The sequence below is a fragment of the Neopsephotus bourkii genome, unplaced genomic scaffold, assembly GCF_033783945.1.
Source record: "Neopsephotus bourkii isolate Nb327-2 ecotype Australia unplaced genomic scaffold, CSIRO-AGI_Nbou_v1 NB_272, whole genome shotgun sequence".
Lineage (NCBI taxonomy): Eukaryota > Metazoa > Chordata > Aves > Psittaciformes > Psittacidae > Neopsephotus > Neopsephotus bourkii.
In genome coordinates, this window is record NW_026900781.1 from 9,524,626 (window position 1) to 9,548,634 (window position 24,009).

The following is a 24,009-nucleotide window of genomic DNA, read 5'->3' on the forward strand; positions in this document are numbered from 1 at the left end:
GGTATTTTTAATAATTAAACATTAAATGCTTGAAATATTTGAAGACATGTACTTTGAGGTTCTTAAATTCATTCCAGCTTTGACCCCTGTACCTAGAAAGTTGCTTTTGCTGAAGTGCCAATGGTTTTGCTGCAGGTTATACCTATGAAGTGTGAGCTCTATTCCCATTGTTGCTGTCTGCATGGAGCCATTAGGTCCCTCCCTCTGGCAATAGGGGAGCAAGAAAAGATCTTTTTCACCAGCTATTTTTAAATAGCCCAAAGACCACTGGAACAGATGCAGTGGCAGATGTGTGATGCTACGAAGGAACTGTTATGTAATCTAAGTGTATTAATGTATGGTGATGTGATGAATGCTGTAGCTGTTATTGTGCTCTGTCACTCTACTACAGCATGGTGAAATTCCAGTGACTGCTAGCTCTGCTAGCTCTTTTCTGTGTGGTTGTCTTTTTCACGTTTTGCTTTCAAGTAGTTGTTCGTTAGGAAACATTAGATATCTAAATCAACCTAAATAAGGACGTTGTTTTAGGAATTTAAAATTTCAGAGTTTACACAACTACCAGAGAATGGTGTGATACAGGAATCAAATATTGTTTATTTACTGTATAAGGCAAATAAAAGTTTGTTTTTTTTTCTCATTAATAGGATCAAGAATCTGATGTGGAACCACCAAAAGCCCCTGAACCTAAGCAGGGAATGTACGAACTCTCAGCAGACAATTTCAAGATCCACATAGCAGAAGGTAACTATTTTTCTCATGATGAAGGGACACTTGCTTACAGAGACATCAATAGTGGGAAGTCTGCAACATAAATATTAGTTTTCAAGGTACCTCCTTTCCACTTTTCTTTTCCAGTGATGCCTAGTGAAAGAGGATTAAAGTTACAGACTGTGTAAAAATGTAGTGGTGTGTTTACACATTGCACGCCATGCGAAAGTTCAAGAAAACCACCCCACTTAGAAGGCAGTAAAAATTAAGGCACATAATCACATGGAAGAAGCTAGCAGAGCTTGCTTGACTAAACTGTTTCTTTCCTAGAGTGCCTAGCCACTCACTTTGTGTTTTTGCCGGTCCAGTTTCCCCTTTCACTGGGTGCTGGCTTATTTTTACTCCCAGGCTGCTGTTCTGGGTAGATCTAATCCAGCCACTTCATCCTTACTGCCCCATCCAACTCCAGTCTGGCCACTTATTTAGCTTTCTTCCTTCAGAATTTCATGTGGGTAAAACACTTCACTTGTTTGGCCATTTAAAAAAATATTTTGTCTGGAAGCTTTTAAATTAATGCCAGGATCAATACCTAACATGGGAAATTTTGCCAGCCACATGGTGGCTTTTTTAAAGAATGAGCAGAATCTTACCACACAACTTTGAGCTGTCATAACAACAGATGATCTCTGTTTTCCTAAAAAACAAAGGCTGGATTAAATTATCTTCTGTATCCATGTGATACCACCAGTGAGGTAGATACTTGAGCTTCTTAAAGCAATCATTCATTAATTAGAAATATTTTCAAGTGTAAAAGAGCATTTTACACAGCTAACTTAAAATTTCCCAGCCTGTGTGGCTTAGCACATAATTGCAACAAAATTCTTTGTGGATTTTTCCACAAGCTGTCAGGGAGATGCTAAGCATTATAGAATTTTACAGTCTGAGAAGATAGCTAAGTTTAGTGTATCTGTAAATGTTTTAATATTTTTATTGTAATTTTCTTATATATCTATTTACATTCATAGAGGAGACATTCTCATGGTCATATCCAATGGCTGAGCAGGTTTATGATAATCTCTAAAGCTGCTGAGGTCTCTCTGACTTCAGTTACAAAAAGTTCAGTACTTAAATGTCATAGGACCACAGGTTTGGGTTAGAACGGACCTTAAAGATAATCTAGTTCCAACATCCCTGTCACTGGCTGCATCCAATCTGGCCATGAGCACTTCCAGGGATGGAGCAGCCACAACTTACTGAGGCAGCCTGTTCCTGTGCAGCACCCCTCTCATAGTGAAAGATTTCTTCCTTATATCTCATCTAAATCTACCCTCTTTCAGTTTAAAGCCGTTCTCCCTTGTCCTGTCTCAAGGTGCCCTTGTAAAAAGTCCCTTTAGGTACTGGAAGGCTGTTATAAGGTCTTCCCAGAGCCTTCTCTTCCCCAAGCTGAACAACCCGAATTCTCTCAGCCTGTCTTCATAGGAGATGTGCTCCAACCCCCTCATCATTGTGATCCTCCTCTAAACGCGCTCCAACAGGCCCACATCCTTCTTCTGAGGGAGCCCCAGAGCTGAATGCAGTACTCCAGGTGGGGTCTCATGAGAGCAGAGTACAGGGGCAGGATCACCTCCCTCGACCTGCTGGTCACGCTCCTTTTGATGCAGCCTAGCATACAGTTGGCTTTCTGGGCTGCAGGCCCACACTGCTGGGTCATGTTGAGCTACTTGTCAACCAGCACCCCCAAATCCTTCACCCTCAGGGCTGCTCTCAGTCCATTCTCCACCCACCCTGTGTTTGTGCTTGGGATTGCCCCGACCCAGGTGCAGGAACTTGCACTTGTCCTTGCTGAACTTCCTGAGGTTTGTGCTGCCCTACCTGTGAAGCCTGTCATGGTCCCTCTGGATGGCATCACTTCCCTCCAGCACGTCAACCGCACCACACAGCTTGGTGATGGCAGGCCTGCTGATGGTGCACTCAATCCTACTGCTCATGTTGCCAATAAAGATGTTGAACGGCACCATTCCCAACACTGGCCCCTGAGGAATGCCACTCATCACCAGTCTCCTCTTGGACATCAAACCATTTTAGCAGGAGGCTTAGCAGTTCCAGCTGGAAGGTTAATTTTTGTTCTTAAAAAGTCTCCCTTTACTTTACCTTTTTCATGTTCTAGGGTAAAAAAGGTTTTGTTTCTGTTGGGGAGGAGGGTATATCATAGAGTATGTGGCATGAAATAGCTGATTTTGGCTAGATATTTATTCATAAGAAATTTCAGTTTGCAGTTTGCTTGACCAAAGCAAAGCATGTCAATCAATTTGAAAGTCTTCAATGTGCAGACCAGGCAAGTTACAGTACAGTATTACTGCAGTTTCTATTTCCTAGTTATTTTGTGACGTCTTTCCTCTGACCTCCTGTTGTGAACAAGCCCTCAAATTGCAAATGAATTCTAGTAGTATCAGCCCAAAAGCAGTCTTCAAAGGATTATGAATACTTTTGTTAGAAAGAGCCGTTCTCCAGTTGCTGGTGTTTCCTTCAAATTAATTTTTTTCTTTGTTTTAATTAAGGGAATTTTTATTTCATATTAACAGTCTTGCCTTGATATGTGCAAAACAGTGCAGCATCTTGAATTAATAGTAATCTCAATTGAAGGAAATTACTTGAAGGAAATTGAAGGAAATAGTACTCTGCAACTAAGATTATACTTTTAAGCTAAACATCTCTATAAAGCACTGCTGAAGTCTACTAAAGGCAGTGATTCCTGAGTAGTTAACGTGAAAATACAAAGAGCAGGGCAGAAAAAGGAGAATGTAAAGCAGAACAAAATGATTTAGGTAGTTCATTGGCTTAATGCAGTGGCATTTCCTAATAAATATGTAAGTTTAAGTCTAATAATTACTTTCATTTATGGTGTTATGAACACACACGCCTTGGTGGTTCTTTCTACTCTCTAATAGGTCAAGTGATGGACATGACAGAATTAGACATTTTGGCGATTGGTTAGGTTAAAATTATAATCTTTAATATCTCATTTGTTGGCTTTAAGTTGTGAAGCTTTTTGGATTTTCAGGGAAATTGGCAACACTGGGACTGCATACAGTATAGAAAACCTAATTGCTGAAGCATTCTGTCCTGGCCTTTGATTTAGAGTGTTTCCTATCTTTAACTCAGGAAATACCATGATAAATTTGCAGTCTGAGATTAGAACCCAGTCTTTAACTGCAGCCAAATGAGTTAAATTCATTCCAAATGAGTTAAATGTGTTTTTTAATTCTTCTTTGTTTTCTTTATTTTTCCCCTTTCGACTTAAAAGGTAATCACTTCATCAAATTCTTTGCCCCTTGGTGTGGTCATTGTAAGGCTTTGGCCCCAACCTGGGAACAGCTGGCTCAAGCCTTTGAACATTCAGAAACTGTCAAGATTGGCAAGGTAGGTGAAGTACTCTTTATCTAAAAGAAGTTTTGTGTGAATGCACAATGTTTCAGCCAAGTATCATAGCTTTTGTGCTTTGATTTGCAAATGACAGTTGTTTGTTTGTCACCTCTTAAATACTTTTATAGTCACAGCTTCTATTTTAATTTGGTGAATTTCTCCCCCCCCCCGTACATCTGCAGTTGACAGGACTCCCTCATTTTAAGAAAGGACTTGTTAGAAACATAGCTAGCGTCCTGTGTTTGAGAGAGAAAGAGATGGGAATAAGTCCAGTACTTCATATGCGTGGAGTAATATTTTGAGATTTGCTTTTTATTATGCTTCCCCTTTTTCAGAATTCGATAGATGTCAGTGTTTATTTTGAATGGGAAAGTGACTTTTAATTTGCTCTTTAACACACTGGATTCCTTAGCAAGCTTTAGATCTACAGGGCTCCTTACAATGAATTATTTCTTGATTGGTTGGGTTTTTTCCCCTTTACCTCCCTAGAACTTTCTAAAGGTTTCAGGAGGTCTTCACCTTAAGAACTGATATCTTGTCCTGCTTTACTATTTCTCTTAGGGTTGATAACCAGGTTCTGTGGTGTATTTACCATGGGAGCTTGTTACTTGTACGTGGAGTGACTTCCGTGCTGAGGTATGGAGGTGGTCTGGCAATTGCAGTTAGTGCCTTTATTTGCTGACCCATACCTAAGTCTAGGTGGCTCATGATGTGAATCCCTCTGTACTTGCCAACAGTGGAAAACTGGCAGGGCTGAACTTCCATATCCTTAAGCTTTCCAAGTGATACCAGTGATCTGAAAGACTGCATAATGGTTAGCAGTGTTGTCATTCCTGCAGAGGGACAAAAACCCAGCTGTCTTCCCTGCCTCTGCCCTCATAGCACTTTCAGCTGTTACTGGGGGTGATAAGCTTGACTTTTTTAATTTACTATTTTTAATGCTTTTGAAAATCCACAAATTGAGGTACGCTCTAGATGTAGAGCAGATCAGCATGGCTGAACTTCATAGAGAAGACATACATATGTTTATGAGAAAAAATTGAGACCTGGATATAAAATGGAATAGAATAACATACCGCAAGCTATTGCTCCTTTGATGTTGTCTTTACCAAATGTTGCATCTGCTGATTTACTTTTTGAGAACCTTGCTTGCTGTCTGGTAAAATCTCTGCTTAGCTTGACTGGCTTCTTGAAATTACCATTCTCTGCTACCCAGAGAAAAACTAACAAAAAATGTCCAAAATTTTTGTTGTATTCACTTGTCTGTCATGTTTGCAGTTATTCTTACTGGTAGTTCCATTTAATAAAGCCACCAAGATTTGTCTGGATGCCTGATCAATTTTTTGAAACTGTGTACCTTGTGAAACTATTTGAAACATGTCTTGGCTAAGGTTGTCAGTCTGTAAGTAAACAGGAAACATGACTGTTTCTGAGAAGGTTGAACCATGACCACCATGTATTTTGGGAGAGTAGTGTCTTAAAAGCAGAGATACCACTGACAGGATGCTCTTTAGAATTGATCTTCAGTCATCTGGAGTAAAGTGTTTCTGATGTAAAATTCATAATCCAAGTGCTGTGTCGAGCAATGACTCCGATGCTGAAGTTACCTTTTTTTCCTGCTTCAAAAAAGATGATAAACTGATAACTTTACAGATTGGTTTATGACATATTAGAATTGAATGTTGCTATGCACTTGGAACTTCCGTTGTGGTAAAGTTAACTTGGTAGCTGTTGACATGCCTTCTGAAGTCTTTAAAGAGTAGTCTTTTAAAAAATGGATGAGCCAATATATCTTCATTTTAAAGCTTTCTCACATTAACGTTTTGAATCTTATTGTCCGTGCAATGATTTTATTCATTGAGAATACCAAGTACTTTTTGACTGGAATATTTAATTATGTCTTCATTGTTCTTTGCAACTGCTACTACTTCTTTCTTGTCCATACCTCCCTCCCTGATCCCTCCTAAAACAAAGTAATAATCAAGCAGACACAGAGCCTCTCAGTTGTACAACCCAACCCAGTTGTACAACCCAACAGCTCAGTTGTACAACCTTCCGGACAACAGTTCGGAAGGCAGACATAATCATTCTCAAGGCAGTACTTGGTACTGAATTTTGCCAACCCTTGTATTGCTTGTTCCTGTATTTTTCTGAGATTGTAAACATCGGGGAGGCTATGATGCTTGTTGTATGTTTATTTTATGCACTCAATGGATGGTTTGTTTTATTTATTTATTTATTTATGTACTTATTTATTTATTTTGTTTCATTTATTTATTTTAAACTGTAGGTCGACTGTACCCAGCACTCCAAAGTCTGCTCTGAAACCCAAGTTCGTGGCTATCCCACGCTCCTGTGGTTTAGGAATGGTGAAAAGGTGAGTCTGTAAGCTCAGCAAAAGATAAGACCATTTTTTCTGAATAATACTTGGACTGTGTTTGTGTCATGGGAAAAATAGATCAAGAGGGTATATATGAAAGTCTGCTTATTAGAGAAAAAGTGGTGGAGGTTCAGTTGGATACTGGAAGAGGTATACTTAATCCACAAATAAAAGATAATTTTCAGCTCTTTATGCTCTGCAACTAACTGATATGTTGTTCATAAATCTGTAAACAGTATCTCCAATTATTCTACTCTGCAAGAAAGAGAAATCAGAGTTTACTTCATCTTAATACCTTACCTCCTATGGAAAACAAAACCATGGATGAAATAGAAATAATTTTAAAAGTATGTAATTTTCACAGTGTGTGTCAGAAGGCTTTTATCTGTAAGTGGTACCTATCTGAGGGATGTTTGAGTAGCAAAAAATTTCCTTCTTATAAATCTGAACAGTTCATATGACAGTGAAAGTCCTGTGGGCCCAGTTGACATTTTTCCTTGTAGCAATTAAAAAAAATTACAATATTCTGAACATATTTATAAATACAATGTACATGAACAGCAGCAAATAAACATAAAAATAATAGTGTTGCTTATCATATGTTTCACACTTTCAAGATTAATTAAATACGTGAGTCCAGGGGAGGGCCATAAAAAAGATGATCCGAGGGCTGGAGCCACAATTTTGTGAAGACAGGCTGAGGGAGTTGGGCTTGTTCAGCCTGGACAACAAGCCAGGGAGACCTTAGAGAGCAGCCTTCCAGTACCTAGAGGAGGCCTACAAGAAATCTTTACCTTTTTACAGGGGTGTGTAGTGAGAGGACAAGGGGTAGTGGCTTTAAACTGAAAGAGGGTAGATTTAGATTAGATGTAAAGAAGTTCTTTAGTGTGAGGGTGGTGAGATGCTGGAACAGGTTGCCCAGAGAAGTTGCAGGTGCCCCATCCCTGGCAGTGTTCAAGGCCAGGCTGGATGGGGCTTTGAGCTACCTGGTCTTGTGGAAGATGTCCCTACCCATGGCAGGGGGATTGGAACTACATGACCTTTAAGGCCCCTTCCAACCCTAACCAATCTAAGAAATAAAAACAGGTCTGCATGCAGAGAACCTGTAACTCTTTTTTCAGCTGTTACTTGCTGTGTTTTGGAGGGCTTTGCATTCATCTTGCATTCCTTTTGAACATAGAATCATAGAATCATAGAATAGTTAGGGTTGGAAAGGACCTTAAGATCATCAAGTTCCAACCCCCCTGCCATGGGCAGGGACACCTTGCTCTAAACCATATTACCCAAGGCCTCGTCCAACCTAGCCTTGAGCATTGCCAGGGATGAAGCATTCACAACCTCCTTGGGCAACCTATTCCAGTGCCTCACTACCCTAACAGGAAAGAATTTCCTCCTTATATCCAATCTAAACTTCCCCTGTTTAAGTTTTAACCCATTACCCCTTGTCCTACCACTACAGTCCCTAATGAAGAGAACATCTGTGGTGTCAGAGTTTACTACTCAGTCCGGTTTACTGGCTGTTGCCTGTGGCAGTTTTCTGGCGCTCTAAAGAGAAATTAGCCATAAATACATACCAGTGCCTGTGAGGTTTGGTATAAGCACTCCTGTAAGATCAGACACTCCAGAGAATTTAATGAAACAGTGCTGGGATTTTTGAATTCCAGCCTGATTCATGCCAGAAATACATGATCTTGTTACTGCTTGAGCAGTGGTGCCTGGTGCATGTCAGAAGCAGATACGGAAGCTGAGGGAATGCTCAAGTCAAACATGGTGGTGTGCCCAAGGTTAGAGGTGTTTTCAGTTAATTAAATGCTGTTTATCCAGGATTTGGATAAAAACCTGGTTTGTTTTTATTTTTCAGATAGCTACAGATGGCAAGATACCTTGCCAGAACCAAACTGTCTTGATCTAGAAGAGTTAGCTGTGGTTTTTCTCGACCAGCCAGATCAATATTTTTTCTTGACCCTTTGTAATTATTAAAGTTTGAATTGCTCAGTTATTTCCATCAGGAGTGCAGTGAAAGAAAAAGTCAGATCACTGCTCTTGTATTTGGTAAAACTGAATCTCAGCTGTTGGTCTGAACAATGTATTTTGGTTGACATCAGGCTGGCTTTTCTCCATTGGCAGTGTGGTATTCCCTGGTGGCATACTGCCACCAGAATCACATGTTTTTTCATGGGCTGATACAATATATTCAAACAAAAGAGCAAACAAACACAAAGATCCCCACAAAAGTCCCAACAGCTTTCCACTAATCTGATCAAGAAATTCCTGGAAATCTCTCTTGCTGCTCTTATACTGTTCAGTAAGGGAGGGGAGGAGGAGAAGAACTGCTTCAGCCATCCAGCCCTATTGTCCAAATGTATTGTTATAACTCAAGTCTGGCATCAGACCATACTTCTTGGTTAGATCCAGCAGAAACCCTGGGAGGAATGAGTGGGCACTGCCACTGCCCTGCAGAAATGGATGCAGACAAGCAGGTACAGGCTTCTTTCATCATCTTAGACTAATTCTCTTGTGATTTGGACCAGTGTGGGGAAAGTAGCTGCAGTTACAAGTAACATTATCAATGACAAAAGTTTTAGAAAGAGTTCCAAAAATGTGGGAAAGATTTGAAGAGGCGTTTTTTTCTTCCTTCCAACATATGAAGATTATTCCTCATGTGTGAGAGGGAATATATCTTCTAGCCCACACCTCATAGGATCAAAACTCATGAATTCTACTCAAAATAGATACACAGTGTCTCCAAGAGATGATCTCTTGTTTGGACAGAGAAAATAGTACTGATTTTTGTGAAGAACAGTATGGGCAGTCACACAAGAGTCAGTTTGGAGATGGCCAACAGTGGATTTGAATGGCTAGAAACTGCTCGGAGGTGCTCTGATTTCTTGCTCTTCAGAGTTGCAAAAGTACCTGAGGTATGGGGAAGCAACTAAGGCAAACCATGGCTTCTCACAGATCTCGCTGGTTGAGGGCTTTATTAGCAGGTTCAAAAATGCGACATGAGACTGGTGCTGCTGGAAATACCTGCCCCACAGCAGGCAGCTGTTGTCTCTTGCTCCTAGGTTAACTTGGTTGACTGGAGACCATTGCCTTACTCTTTGGGTTTTCCAAGAATGTGTGACAAGTGTGTTGGTCAGCAACAATGTAGTCAGGTGACATGCAAGTTGAGTCTTTCAGCCCTCTCAAAGCACTGGACAGAGCTCTCATGGTAACAGATACCATCATGAAACAGGGATAGCTACTTACTGTAGCAGCTATTATTCCTTCCAGTAGCTTTTAGATTAAAAAAACCCACTAAAGACTTTGAAAGATGTGACTAGAGTGAGAGATGAAGGTCAAAGTGGAAAAGTCCCTAAAATTTGCTTCTATGTTTCTGAAATACCTTACATTTCAAGGAAACTTTAGATTGTTCCGTTTTGGGACTGAAGAATCTGTGGCAAATCCTGAAGATGAGAGTGGATGGAATGCCATGGAGAGGTTTAATGACTAGCTAATCATATTTATTGTGAATATGCTTACATTTGGCTGTGTTAGTTTTTTCTAGTAGTTATTTGCTGATTATTTATTTGCTCGATTAACTGCATATATACGCTTGCACAAACTATTTTGTAATTGTAGAATGACCAGTACAAAGGGAAGAGGGACTTTGACTCCTTAAAGGAATACGTGGATTCCCAACTACAGAGCTCTGGGAAAGAGCCACCAGCAGATAAACCTGCTGAAGCCCTGCAGCCACCTGCAGAACCCACCCATGTTGAGGTAAGTGTTCCTGCACTTTGCAGCGACGTTAGGCAGGTTCAGACTGCTTCAGCAGCCCATCTGAGACTTCCATGAATTTCTCTCTCTGATAGCTTGGCAATTTCTAGAAGTAAACTGTACCAAATACTTTCCTGGTTATTTTTTTTAGTAATTAATGAGTGGAATCAGATCATAATTTCTAGTGATGCATTTATTAACCTGATTAATTCAGGTCAATAAAGGAGAAAGGAAGAAAATTGAACTCTGTTTTTATGGTTTAGCTAAAAGAAGTGTGTTCTTTTTTGGCCTGCAGAACTGCTGGCATCTTGGTCTGTATGACAGCATGTTTCATCAGTATGGAGGAGAATGTTTCTTGCAAGATTCTCACTTAAACCCAGGAAGATGGCACATGCTACTAAGCCCCTAAAAAAAGCCAGGGTCCTATACTTACAAGCTATCTGCAGAAACAATAAACAAGCAAAGATTATAAAGACTGATCTAAAAGTGGCAAGGAACGTGTCCTGTGACAAGAATACTCCTGGGTTGGGAGGCTTATTTTAATCCTGGCTGTAGGAGCTACAGGGGTTGTGAGTGTTACCAAGGAATTGACAGGAATAACTTTTATCACCTTTGCATAGTTGTACTTGATGTTGTGTAGTTTTCTTTTATAATCACTTTGGTATTTCATCTGCCATTTTTCTTGTAGATGAATGTATAATTGGTGAGGCTGAGAAATTAAGGGTGGTTCTCAAGCATACTCTATTAGGAAATGTGGAAAACATACTTCTGCCTAGAAAATAAGGGACAGTGTTTTACACTCCCTTGTGATTTACACTCCCTTATGATATACACTCCCTTGTGATTTACACTCCCTTGTGATGCAGAATGAACTTATGTACTTAAAAAGCATCAACGTTATTATAGAAATGCAGCTTATGTGCAGCTTCTCACAGGAGAATATTGCTCTTCCCAGTTGACTTTTCTAACAGTTACCTTGCATAAAGTAGTTTACCAAACATGATATGTATATGCAATTTTCATACCCTTCAATTTTATTTTTTTTAATTGACCTCATATTTGGGAGATCCCAAGAAGCTGGTGTTAGTACAGTGCAGAAAGTAATTAGTTGTCTTTCTATTTTTATAGAGATAATGCAAACCACATGTAATGCAGATTCCCACTAAGCCTTGCATGCACCAGCACACATACAAACAGGAATGAATTGTGGGGGCACTTTTTGCCAAATAAGAGACATAGTGTAGGGCTCCACTTGTCTTTGCAACTGTACAACACAGCTTTGGATGCCACTAGGGTTGCCTGTCTTCATGCACCTTGGTTCTGGTTTTGTTTTCGTGAATTTTGAAACAAGGTGCTAGCCCATGTAGCCAGCACACAGTGACTGCCTTTACCATCAGCAGCCCACAGCTGGTGCCACAGGCAGCAAAAGCAGTTGAGTTCAGACTCCAAGTTTGTGTCCCAGTGTTGAGCCCCTACGTGGATTCCCCCGTGTCTTACATAGGCCAAGTAATTGCCAGTCATTTCACAGAAGCTGTACTGCCTTGTCCGTGAGACTTCTCTCCTACCAGACATGACTAAAATTACCCAATAATTATCCAGATGGATTAAGGCAGAGTGATCAAAAGATGCTAAGACTATGTGATTGCATAAGATGCCTTTTCTTAAGAAACCAAGCTAAAATTGAGCTATCTGATGCTAAATTTATTTTTATGGTTATATAGTTCACATTGCTATTCTGATAGTAATCTGTGGCTCTTTAATACTTGTTTTGCTATGTGAGTCATGGGGAAGATGGCATTTATGGGTTTTTCAGATTTGGTATGTTAGACTGTAAATGATGTCTGGAACATCTGATATCCCTTTAGGAAATACAGAATAGAAGAATATTATTTACTGCTTCTTTTTTTTTCTTAATTTATTTGTAATTATTTAATAATTAGGAAGTGTAATTTCTAAGTAATTCTTCAGAGGGTGTAACACTTAAGTTTAATGGAATAATAACTTCATTTCATGAACTAGCAGTTTTTTATGGAAGTGCTTAAAGGTACTGGGTAATTTGTGATTTTGATTTCTTTTTGACTTCTCTTTATAAAACTCTTACTATGTTTAAAGTAGAATTGGTAATACTGTCAGTTATCCTGCTGTTTTGCTTTCATTTGAATTTGAGGCTTCTATAGGCTTGAGATTTATTTGGGTTTTTTTGTTTGTTTGTTTGCTTGTTTTTTAATCCCTCCCACCCTTAAGGTTCTCATGAAATATGTTATGGTTCTGTCCTCTCATGTAAGACTGTCTGTAAGCAATGTGCAAGACTCCCATCACTCCCATGCCTTTGCTCCTGATGTTACCAGGAGTAAAAATTACTCCTGGTGTCTGTGCCAGTGTGGTGGGGTGATGTCCTCTTTCTTGACAGGCAAATACGTCTTTCTGGTAAGAGTGTTCTATGTATGCAATGCAGGGATATAGCAGAGGAAGAACAGCTGTCAAGACATCATAGTATGCCTTGAATACCTCATTAAACTCTCAGATGTCCATAATGTGCTCTGAGCCAACTCCTCTCAGGGCTGTTCCTTGAAACATTTTCATGGCAGTGTATTATAATGAAGGTGGTGGGGTTTTTTTTTTTTCTTTTTTTCTTCCCCCAACAACTAAAATTTGGATACAGGCAAATCCCTTGAAAACAGGGATGTTTTATTTTTCCAATTATGGATGAGATTCAGTGTGAAATACGCATTTCTCTACAGTTCTCCCGGGGAGGAAAGTAACTGAGGAGTAAAAGTGAGGTGTACTCCTGCTACTCATTTATATTATCAGTAACATTATCTTTTCCAGTTTGAGTTTCCCTTTTAGGTAGCTAAAAGCTCATTTGGCTGGTGTTACATATGCAAAAGGGTTTGACACTTTTTTGTTTGTTTTTTGAACAGGCTACAGTGCTCTCTCTCTCTGAAAAAGACTTTGATGCAACCATTGCTAGGGGGATCACATTTATTAAGTTCTATGCTCCATGGTAAGTTCATACCTCTTATTCAGGATTATTGCTGGCCCCTCTGTGTGATGTGAGAGATTGATATGGAATCTGTGCCTGTGCTCCTACCATTTTACACCTCCAGTTTACACCTGTGCACAAAGCAGCTCCTAGTCTGATTTCTGAACCCAGGGCTGGTTGGCCCATACAGGAGTTCATTAGCTGACAAAATTTTCTGGAAAAGTTTGAGATTGTAAAGAAAGGCTCCCTTTTTAATTAACTTTTCTTACTAATACTGCACTTAAGTTATATACTCATGAGATTCTGTTGGGGTGCTGCTGGGTGTCAGGTAGTCTGCTGAGACATGGTGGGTCAGGATGCAGAGAGTCAGGTTCATAAACCAGTGTGTGCTCCCTGCTGCAATATTCAGAAATCCACTTCCTATATTTATGTAGCTGCTATCCTAGTTTTAACTTTGAAAGTCAGGCTTATGTATACAGTTGTAGTGCTCTGCATATAAAGGACCTTTTCCTCTTCCAAATGGATTAAGTTGTGTAGGGCTCAGCAAACACTATTATGTTGCTTGCTAGTTCTGTCTTTCAGTTCATTTTGGATAAATATTAATGTAAACTTTCATAGTAAGCAGAAAATCAGCCTGTTCTAGTAGATTTTGTGCATGGTCAGAAATGCTTTTATGCTGTCACTGTGTATTAACAAGGTGGTTCAAATATACACTGGCTTGCATTAAGAAAACTCTGGCTGAGACATCTTCTATTATTTTTGTAAATGCCCTGATCCAGTCTCAAGGCAATTATGAGGCTCTTTCACTAACCCAAATAAGCTGCAGCTGGGTTAGAATAGAATGAGCAATGCAGCTTTAAAGTCTGAAGTGCTTTGGGAATTATTCTTGAAGGCAGGCAGTAGTAAGAAGTTCAAGCTATGAACTTGGCTAAGCCAAGTTCAAAATATAAACAAAATTAATACTTTACTATATATTGGACAAGGAGGCCATTAGGAACTGGAAGAAATTTAATAGGGAAATTAAAATCTCATAAATAATTAAACTTGGGCTATGTAGTTTTAGCACATGCTACCTGAAAATTTAATTTGTATTACAGGCATGCTATGCCTTACTTAAAATGTGGGTTTGTTGGTTGGGTTTTTTCCTCATTTAAATAATCCTCTGTGCTCGTCTTTACTTGGCTTTATATTTTCTGTAGGGTAAAATGTTAATGCACTGACAGCCAAAATAGCATTCCAGATGAGACATATGAAAGCCAGAAACTACTTCAGTGCTTCACTTACATAAAATCACTCATTTTCTTTGCTTATTTAGTGACACAATAGTGCAGGGGAGTTGGAGGGCCAAATCACTGGGGGATAGAAAAGGCAGCTGGTTAAACTTGCAGCCATTGCAGCAAGACAGTAGAGATAAACTGAAAGGTGTATCTGCTAAACAAATCTCCCTCTTTTGTTTCTAGGTGTGGTCACTGTAAGAACTTGGCTCCAACTTGGGAGAACCTTGCCAAAGAGCAATTTCCAGGTTTGACCGATGTCAAAATAGCAGAAGTAGACTGCACTGTGGAACGTAACGTCTGCAGCAGATTTTCTGTAAGTGTGAAAGATCTGAAATGAACAGGATAGTATTGTGTACCAAACGTTAGCAGCTCCAGCATGCAGCAGAGCTGCTGCTATGCTGCAGGTGCCTGGTGACGGCACAGCTGTGTTCTCTGTTAGCCAAACAAGAGGTAGTTAGAACAGCACCTGCTGACACCGTTTCTTTCCTGGCCTGTTTGTCAGACTTGGTCATTCTTATTATTGGATAAAGCTGAAGAAGTCCCTAATTTAAGAAGCCTCCCTCTGTGAGAGCACACCAAAGCAGTCTTCTTGTAGCTGATGCAAAGTTCTATTTCTAGGGGAAATAAAAGTCTTTTGGTGCTGGTAGGCAGACAACTGACGATAGGGCTCAAACTGCCATTCCAAGAGCCTAGATTAACATGTATTAGCCCAGTCGCTTATCCTAGAGTCATAGAATGGTTTGGGTGGGAAGGGACCTTAAGGATCACTTAGTTTCAACCACACTCCCATGGGCAGGAACACCACCCACTAGACCATGTTGCTCGGATTAGCTTTAGTTTTACTTATTGCACCTTTCTGTCACTATATATAATGAGCACATCTGTTTGGCCTTTGTGAATATGATAACTGGAAATTCTGGGGTGGTGTTTGGGTTGGTTTGGTGCTTTTTTTTCTCAGTTAAAGTAGCTTATTTTAGAGGGGTTTGGTGTCTTTTCAGAGTCAGGTAAATAACAAGTGAAGGATACCAGTGAATTTTGACATCTGTAACGAGTCTCTGTTGTGTGTGTGTCTTTTGAAGGTACGTGGTTATCCTACACTTCTGCTTTTCCGAGGTGGAAAGAAAGTCAGTGAACACAATGGCACGAGAGATCTTGAATCACTGCATAGCTTTGTCTTGCGTCAGGCAAGGGATGAACTTTAATAAAAGACAAGTCTAGATGCTCCATCCCTGGCTGTCTCTGTACAGTAGCTGAGGGATTTCAATCATTGCTAATTTTCAAATAGTATATTTGGGGGGGAGGAGGGGATTTTGGCGGGGGTTTTTTTGTTTGTTTTTAGGAAACTGAATGTACTAAACATTGGTATCTTCCCTCTGTGTGCGTGTTAAAGACATCCTACCCTGTGTGTGAAGGAAAAGTAACAAGTAGTTACTGTGCAAATTGAGAATATTTTCAGCATTGGTAGTGTTACTGCATTTCTGCCTTCCCGCAATGAAGTGTAAATGGTTTCCTTTGAGACTAAAATACATGAAGAAAACCAGCTTAAGGGCACCAGTAGAATATTTTTGTATTCAGGTTAAATTTGGTTCAAAAGTAATCCTTACAAACTGCCTACCATTACTAGAAAGGTAAAAGCTGCAACGGTGTTGAGTCACTTTTGCCTCTACAGCTGTACTTATACCTTGTTTGTCTTAATATAGCTCTGGTAAGAAATGGAAAGTCACGGGAGGTTGAAAATACACGCACCTTTGGAATATACCAGGCCACCCTGAGCTGGTTATTACCTGTTAATCCTCTCGGCATGGGAGGTCTAGCCATAATGAAAGTGATGGTACTGTAACATGTGCCTGAACCTTACTGATGCCATAGTGTACATGTGTCAGGTGGATTGTCGTAGGCTGCTTGTGTCCAGCTCCAGAGAAGTAACTATGCTCTACTTCTATAGAGCTAAAGTGAATAGGCGCTATTATAACTGCTCCGTTAATACTAAGTGATCAGTTAGATTTCAGAGCTGATGACATGTTTCCTACCCTCCCCTGAATCCAGACTTTGTGTTGAATAGTACAATGTTTAATTATTTTTCCCCATTCAGCTCTTCTACAGTAGTGTAAAATAGCTCCCCCCTTTCTTCCTTGAGCCTTAACCTTTTTCGAAGCTGTAAGCATTGATAAATTTTAATGCCAGGACCACGTGCTCTGTGGTGCCTTGGATTATAATATGGATCTATTCTTTGGTGCATAAGGTGTTCAATGTCAGAAATAACTGAAAGCCAAAGAATTTACACTGCAGAGACTGTCACGATACAAAGAGAACAGCAAACCAAGGACTGAATTCCGCATGTCGTGTACACAGAAACTCACGGAACGAGGATTGCTAATTTGACTGTACTGTCAAGATGCTGATTTTTGTCCATCATATGGAGTAGGTTGGGTATTTTTTAGAAAAAAAAAAAAAAAGGCAAACCAGCAATGAACTTTTAAATCAGTGAATTTCTCCTGGTACTTCACTGTCTGTCCAGAACTTTTGTTTCTGTTCAATTTAAAAATGTGTAAGGGTGAAAAAGCCACAGTGAAAGCTAAGTGTTGTATTGGCAGATGTATTAGATCAATGTGTATACTTCTGCCTTAAAAGAAGCCTTTATTATCATGTTTTTAACAACTTTCTAGTGAAGCACAATCTCATGAGTTTCTTGTATAAAATCAGAGTGGTACAATTGTTTACACTGAGATTTTTCTAAATAAAAACTTTTTCAAAAAGCAGTCTTTCTATAAATGATACAGCACAATGAATATACAGTGACAAGTGCAATAAATTATAGCTTGTATTTACAAGAAGCCTTTTAGATGCAAGAATTAGAGGTAAGTGCATTTAATACAAGTTTAATATTCATCAAAACAATTTGCTATTAGCTTCTGCTAGACAAACGGTGGCTACACTATGAATGTATCCTTGATACCAGTTTGTTAGTTGCGTGAGTTGATTGGGGACGGTTGGGCAGAGACTTGCCTATGTTGTTGACATTCTGTCTTCCTGTAAATAAATTGTCCAGCCAGAGAATGAATGGCCCCTAGACTTTTACATCTGAATTACAGCTGTCGAAGCATCCCCTCTTTCCTGGGCAGGTGGTAGTAGATGAGGCAGCTCCACGTGGAGAGTGGAAGGAAGTTGCGTAAGAACAAGTGTATGAAGTCATACTGCTCAGTCTAGTAGTGAATGGGAAAGACCAGCCAGTGCCTGAGTTCACACTAGTGTTTCTAACACAGGGTGCAGCCAAGCCACCTTATGCTCTCAGGATCAGACTGACTTAAACTGTGCTTGGAGAGTAAGAGAACTGAAGCATTTGCTTTGGCACAATTTAAGATTATTACTGTCATGACAGATTTCAGGAGACTAACAGGCTAGGTGCAGTAACTGGTCCTTCTAGACAAAAGGCAGTTCCTAACCTTAGGAATTTTTTAGTATCCATCTTATACAAGATGGATGCTCTAAGCCTGAAGTACTAACACCACTCTCCTTACTCTAGTTTCTCCTGTCTCTCCCCTCATCTTTCCCCATCTCCCTAAAAAGACTCAAGTTATTTTGGGTGTCCAGTGCCCATCTGGTGAAACTGCAGCACACATCCAAAACTGCTGAATGCCAGGCCACTATGTGAGACTTAAGACCATCCCAGACAAATAAAGCATGTGTGGGCATATTGCTGCTTTGCGCACTCCGGCTCTGCAATGCTAAGCAGCCTCTGCGGCATTGGGTCAGTCAGTAAGAAGTCCAGCAGTTTGCTCGCACCCCAGCATGTAGTCCTCAGCCCCCCCACTTCCTCCCACAAGGCACATACATGGTGTTCTGAAAGGTGGTCCATCAATTATTTTTCCTCCAAGGTCAGGTAGTTCATCAAAGCAGGGAATGTGGTGTGGAAGTTCATGGTAGAATCACATAGTCCATGTGAAGACTGTTTGTCAGTGACATCCACAAGCTCTTACTACCATATTCCTGTATTTCTTCAAGATTACATTAGAATTATCATCAAAATAAAGAACAGATATGGCATTTAGTTTGGTAGGTGCACAGCATGGTTTGGGAACATAATCAGGATTCATAAGATGAACCTGTTGCCAAAAAGAAAACACAAGTGAGACAATTGTAACCCATTTACAAATTCACCTATTGCTTTGGCATCGAGGTTTCTGGAACCTTACCAGAGTTTGTACAATGGCATGATTGGTTGCGTTCATATGGGCGTTGAGTGGGAACGAGCACTCCCCATCACAGTAGTTGGCTGCATAGCCCTTTGGAGCGATTATCCAGTCCTTTTTAGGAAACAAACAGAATGTGATTCAAATTAAAGAGTTGCCAACTTGTACAGACAACTGCATGCAATTAAAAGCAGATGAAAATTTTCCACCAACTTTTTTCTTGAGGGTGAAAATGTGTTTTCACTGAAGCTGTTAGGGCTCGGGTTTTTTTGTGAGCCATCACTTTTCCAGGGACACACTGATTTTAATGTCCAAAGAATGGTGCATGTCTATGCACATCTTAACTGCCATGAACTAAGAGTTGTATTCCTAAAACTCTTGCTGGGTTGCCCGGTGGGGATTGTGGTTTGGATGCTTTTATTTTCCAGTATTTCCTGCAGGTTAGGCCCTCTAGCTGAAGTAAGTACCTTTCTGAGCCTGAGTCACTCTCAGCTGGTGTTATCTCCTGGAGAAAGTCAGGTACATGCATCTGTGTACACCCATGAACAGTTCAACCAGGGAGCTCCATAATGGCAATGTAGAACACTGGTGTGGTGCTCACAGACACTCTACCTTATATGCTCTTATACAGGGAGACTAGTCTGCTAAGGTCAGAAGTAGTAGCACCATAACAGCTTCTCCACCTCTACCAGTCTCCTAAAGGAGACACAGGACAGCCAGCCTGCACTGCATGTGCAAGCAGGTGGCCCCAGTGGCAATCTATGCCATGCTAGGGAACAAGATGATTCCTCACCAAGGGGATATTAAAGTCATTACAACTCTGCTGCTGACACAAAAGAGACAAAGGTAAATTAAAAGCATTAGTAATTCTCAGGAGGCATTTCACCTCCCTTGGTGTCAGGCTCTGCAGGAGGATGCACTGGTGCACTTCACATGCGCACAATTCTTAGATGATTTCCCCTTTACCTGACAACAGTTACCTGGGTTAGCTTGCAGTTTGCTACAGCAGGCCCAAGCAGCCAGAGCCTTGCTGCAGCTTTCTAGCCATGTCTGCTGGTTGATTGCTAACATAAGAATACCTGGGCATAGCAAAACCACTCCTCCACTTTTCTGTACTAGCTGACCCATAATTTGCACCCGGTAAACCGAGCTTCATGAGACAGTCACTCTCCTACTGCAGCAGCCAGTATGGACCATGTAATTAAACTTGAGGTTTAAAGCAGTATAAAGGAAGTGCTCTGCTAAAAGATTTGAAGGAGAAAGCAGTAAGCAGCAACTGCAGGGGGCTGCTGCCCATCATCTCCCTACAGTAAGTAGGATCTGCATTCCAACTCCTGTTGCTCTGTGGCCTCTCTTTGGCAACATCTTACCTTCCTGCAACTAGACAGGTGAAGAAGGCAGTGCCCTCTAGACCATGAACTTCACAACTGAAACACACGTCCTGCCTGGAAGCAGGGCAAACAAGCTAGGGAGGAGGTGGAAAGACTGTGCACAAGTAAAAAGCCACTAGCAAGTAATGGGACTGGAGTCAGTATGCAGCCGTGTCTGTGGCCAGTGGGCTGGAGTTGACATAAGCTACAAAAAAATGTTGCTGTCCCATTAACTGGGAGAGGATTTTCATGTGTTGGGTATTACAGAAGCAGCGGGGGTAGCCCTGGCATCCTGAGTTACAATCTGGTAAAAACACTGGCTGAGCTAAACGGACCTCCCTCACAGAAGTGCTGAATGAAAGAATGTTAACAAATAAATAAATAAGAAAGAGTCCATGAGGGCATTCTTTGAAACGTGATGTTTGCTGACACTCTATACATAATAGTCCTAAATGACTTACTCTAAACAACTCCCTGGCCTCGCTCATAGTGTTGCAACAAAACCCAGTCTTCAGTCCACCTACCGCAGCCAGTGCTAATTGTGGGGCAAGAGAGGGAGGATTTCAATACAATGGCCAAGGTTAAAATTAGGGCTGATCACTAGAAAAAACTTCATTTGTTTAAAATCACTGCTTAACATCAGATTTTTTTCCTTATCATTAGAGGCACATGAATATGAGCCCTTGCCCGTCCCGTGACTCCCATGAGTGACAGAGAATGACGGTATATTTGAATCTCATAAAGTATCAAGCTTCCCCTGGATCTTATCAAATGTCACAACTATCAATATTTATTTGCCCTTCCCTGTGACTGGTTTTAGTGAGGAGACACAAGGGACATTTTAAAGCATAATGGCAGCCTTGAGTGGAATTACCGTGACACTGTTTAGCTAACATTTCATAACAAAACGTCTGGTTTACCCAGAGAGAAACATCACCCACCTGCCATCCCAAGTCCTGGAAGCTAACGTAAAGCTCATGCTTTCTGCACGCTGTTTTTAGGTCACTGCTGTTGTAATCTGTTAAAAGAAAAAGAACAAAACAGGAATTTAGAAAGTAAACCAGACAGAGCATCGCTGGAGGGCACAGCTGGCCAGATGTGTTCGTGCTGTGGGCTCAGCAGTGAGAATCAGCAGCTCCCTCAGCAGCCAAACGGATAAGGGTGTTGAGGAACATCCAAAGCAGGACTGAAGCTTTTAAGATGCCTGTGGGAATGGAGGCACCCAAGTAACAGTGTCTTGCCTATAATTCCTCCAGCCACCTTCAACAGCTTGACAAACAGCCCTTGTAAAACATCTCCAGTAAAATGACTTCTTAAAAATAAATCTATTTCTTCAGCCAGGCACAGGCTGGGCTCTTTGAGCATCCCTGCTGGGTGCTCAAACTCACCCACTCACTCACTCTTCCACAGCCGTGGTTTCCAACGTGTGCCAGCCTAGGTGGTTAGAGCTCAAAATGCACTTACTTACCAAGAGAATTACAACCCTGGGAAGGTTAATCATCACCTTGTGCCCCTGTACTGGTCCTTAAACAGCTAAGATGTCCAACAGGCAGTGAAGCCATGTCCCCATCCCTCTCTGTGCCTTACCCCCAGCCTGCCCCGGACATCACATACAGCACCATGCATCACCGCCACTCTTGGACCTTCACAAGCAATGCTCTGAAAAACAAGTTCCTCCTTCCCATAACCTGCTTACCCACAGATAACACAGGATTTGATGTGCTGTCAACATTAACTTGCCCCTTATTGCCAACACAGCACAGAAAAGTGAGGGCACAGGGTGCAAAGCCCTGACCATAGACTTCCCCCTTGCCATGGCACAATGTATGAGGATGGTTCAACCATGCAGGAGTTGCTCCCGATGGCCCTACAAAGTGTAGCTTTTCACAGCGAGTGGAATTTCCCATTTACATTTGGAATGAGAGGCGGCTCCACACATGAACACCTGGAACTGCGGAGGAGCTGAGCCGTGACAGAGGGGCCTTTCACCCCTGGGTGGCTGCACACATCCAGCCTTGATGGGCAGTGACCGATTCCGTCACGCCTCATGGGGCTGCTGGACCTCAGCGCAGCAGCCACAGAAACCACCTTTGCAGCCGGGTGCCTTGGCCACCGGCTGTGGCTGTCGAACCCGAGTTCACCCCCATGGGAAGCACAAGAGGAAGAGATGGCAGCAAATTCGTGTGGGAGCTCCAGTCCCCATCCGTGCGGTGACATGTGTGTGCTCATCCCAGAGCTAGACCCAGACTGGCCATGTTCTCCTCCAGTGCCTTACCCACAGGGGCCTCCTCTCCTCTCACACGCCTCATTTGCAAGTAAAGGCATTTCCATCAGCAGGCAGATGCCACATGCTGATGTGCCTGCATCCTGCTGTCCTGAGCCTTTCAGCTATCCAGCCCCCCAGCGCCCCTAATGCAGCTTGAAAGGGCACCCTCCCGGCGTAGCTTTCCCCAGATGCAGCAGCTGGGATAGAAAAATATTTTCAGTGACTTTTTCCTTGGCTCTGAATAAGCCTTTCTTTTTCTTCCCTCCACCCCCACCCCCCCCCCCCCCCCCCCAAAGTTTGGGAACTACAAATGCAAATATTTATTCAAAGGAAAAACTATAATACTAGAAGCACATCCAACTGACATTAAGGGCAGCACAGCATCACAGCTGGGTACAGTTAACACTGAGGGCTGAAAAAAACCCTACACCTCAAACCCAGCCTCCAAACCACCAAAGATTAGAGAGTTGTTTTTAGAAGCAGTTTGGGTTTTAAACTGTAAGGATTGCATTTCAGGCTTTCAATAGCTTCACTTCAATCATGGATTTCATCAGGTGAGCAGCGCTGGTTAACGGCCTGCTGCAGCATAAACATTCGCTCTTTCAGGAGTGCTTGGTAGCAAGGACAGGGGTGACGCTCTCTATTCAAGCTTCCTATTTTCAAACCAGACATACCCAGTAGAAACCAGGGTGTGGTGGTTTTTTTTCAGATGAAGCTTTTCAGCCCTGGCTCAGCCCAGGAGCAGATTTCTAGCATGAGATGTTTCTAAATGATCTGATCATAATGAGGGTAAAAATAATGAGCAGAATCATAGAATCATAGAATAGTTAGTGTTGGAAAGGACCTTAAGATCATCAAGTTCCAACCCCCCTGCCATGGGCAGGGACACCTTGCTCTAAACCATATCACCCAAGGCCTCGTCCAACCTGGCCTTGAACACTGCCAGGGATGAAGCATTCACAACCTCCCTGGACAACCCATTCCAGTGCCTCACCACCCTAACAGGAAAGAATTTTCTCCTTATATCCAATCTAAACTTCCCCTGATTAAGTTTTAACCCATTACCCCTTGTCCTACCACTACAGTCCCTAATGAAAAGTCCATCCCCAGCATTCCTATATGCCCCCTTCAGATACTGGAAGGCTGCTATGAGGTCTCCACGCAGCCTTCTCTTCTCCAGGCTGAACAGCCCCAACTTTCTCAGCCAACAGCCCCAACTTTCTCAGCCCAGATAGATACTTTGAGTGGTCTACTACTTCTAGATAGACAGCCTAGAAGATACTTTGAGTAGTCAAAGGCTTTCATTTAAATACCTAAAACCACAGTTTCATTGTTCTTCAATGGGGCATGCGTAGTTTTCTTAGGGGAAAACCATCTGTATTTGACAGGGAGTTACAGTGGAGTCGATCTATGCGCAATCAACTGGTCAGAATGATGCTACATTCCAAATCCAGCTACACCTTACCCAGATCAGCTACAGGAAAGGGGAGAAGGCAAGGGAGGCAGAGAAAACAGGAGTGGGCAGGAAGGCTGTGAGCAATCACAAGTTTAAGAAAACACAAGGGGAAAAAAAAGAGCTGTTTAACAAGCTACACGAAGCAGAACATGTTATGAACGTGTCCGCTCTCACACAGCCTGAAACTGGCCCCCAAA

The 24,009-nt window shown here is 41.5% G+C and overlaps 2 protein-coding genes and 1 long non-coding RNA gene across 4 annotated transcripts in view; 1 reads left to right on the plus strand and 2 right to left on the minus strand.

Moving 5' to 3' along the window:
* The window catches only part of TXNDC5 (thioredoxin domain containing 5), a 43,946-nt gene extending 28,190 nt beyond the window's left edge, over positions 1-15,756 (plus strand). For both annotated transcript variants that reach the window (XM_061346535.1, XM_061346534.1), the window contains exons 4-10: positions 645-741; positions 4,013-4,128; positions 6,422-6,508; positions 10,133-10,273; positions 13,192-13,274; positions 14,714-14,843; positions 15,610-15,756. In XM_061346535.1, the coding sequence (XP_061202519.1) occupies positions 645-741; positions 4,013-4,128; positions 6,422-6,508; positions 10,133-10,273; positions 13,192-13,274; positions 14,714-14,843; positions 15,610-15,732 (777 nt within the window). In that variant the 3' untranslated portion in view covers positions 15,733-15,756. The remainder of the gene's footprint in view (positions 1-644; positions 742-4,012; positions 4,129-6,421; positions 6,509-10,132; positions 10,274-13,191; positions 13,275-14,713; positions 14,844-15,609) is intronic.
* LOC133208571 (uncharacterized) lies at positions 13,617-14,708 on the minus strand. The gene is made up of 3 exons (XR_009724437.1): positions 14,538-14,708; positions 14,367-14,446; positions 13,617-13,649 (listed from the first exon to the last, which is right to left on the minus strand). It is a non-coding gene; the product is annotated as an uncharacterized LOC133208571 (long non-coding RNA).
* A 1,219-nt stretch (positions 15,757-16,975) lies between the features above and the next one.
* Positions 16,976-24,009, minus strand: part of BMP6 (bone morphogenetic protein 6) — a 90,785-nt gene continuing 83,751 nt past the window's right edge. Inside the window, exons 5-7 of the mRNA XM_061346533.1 lie at positions 21,032-21,108; positions 18,724-18,834; positions 16,976-18,633 (exon numbers count right to left, since the gene is read on the minus strand). Coding sequence (XP_061202517.1) covers positions 18,484-18,633; positions 18,724-18,834; positions 21,032-21,108 — 338 coding nt within the window. The 3' untranslated portion in view covers positions 16,976-18,483. The remainder of the gene's footprint in view (positions 18,634-18,723; positions 18,835-21,031; positions 21,109-24,009) is intronic.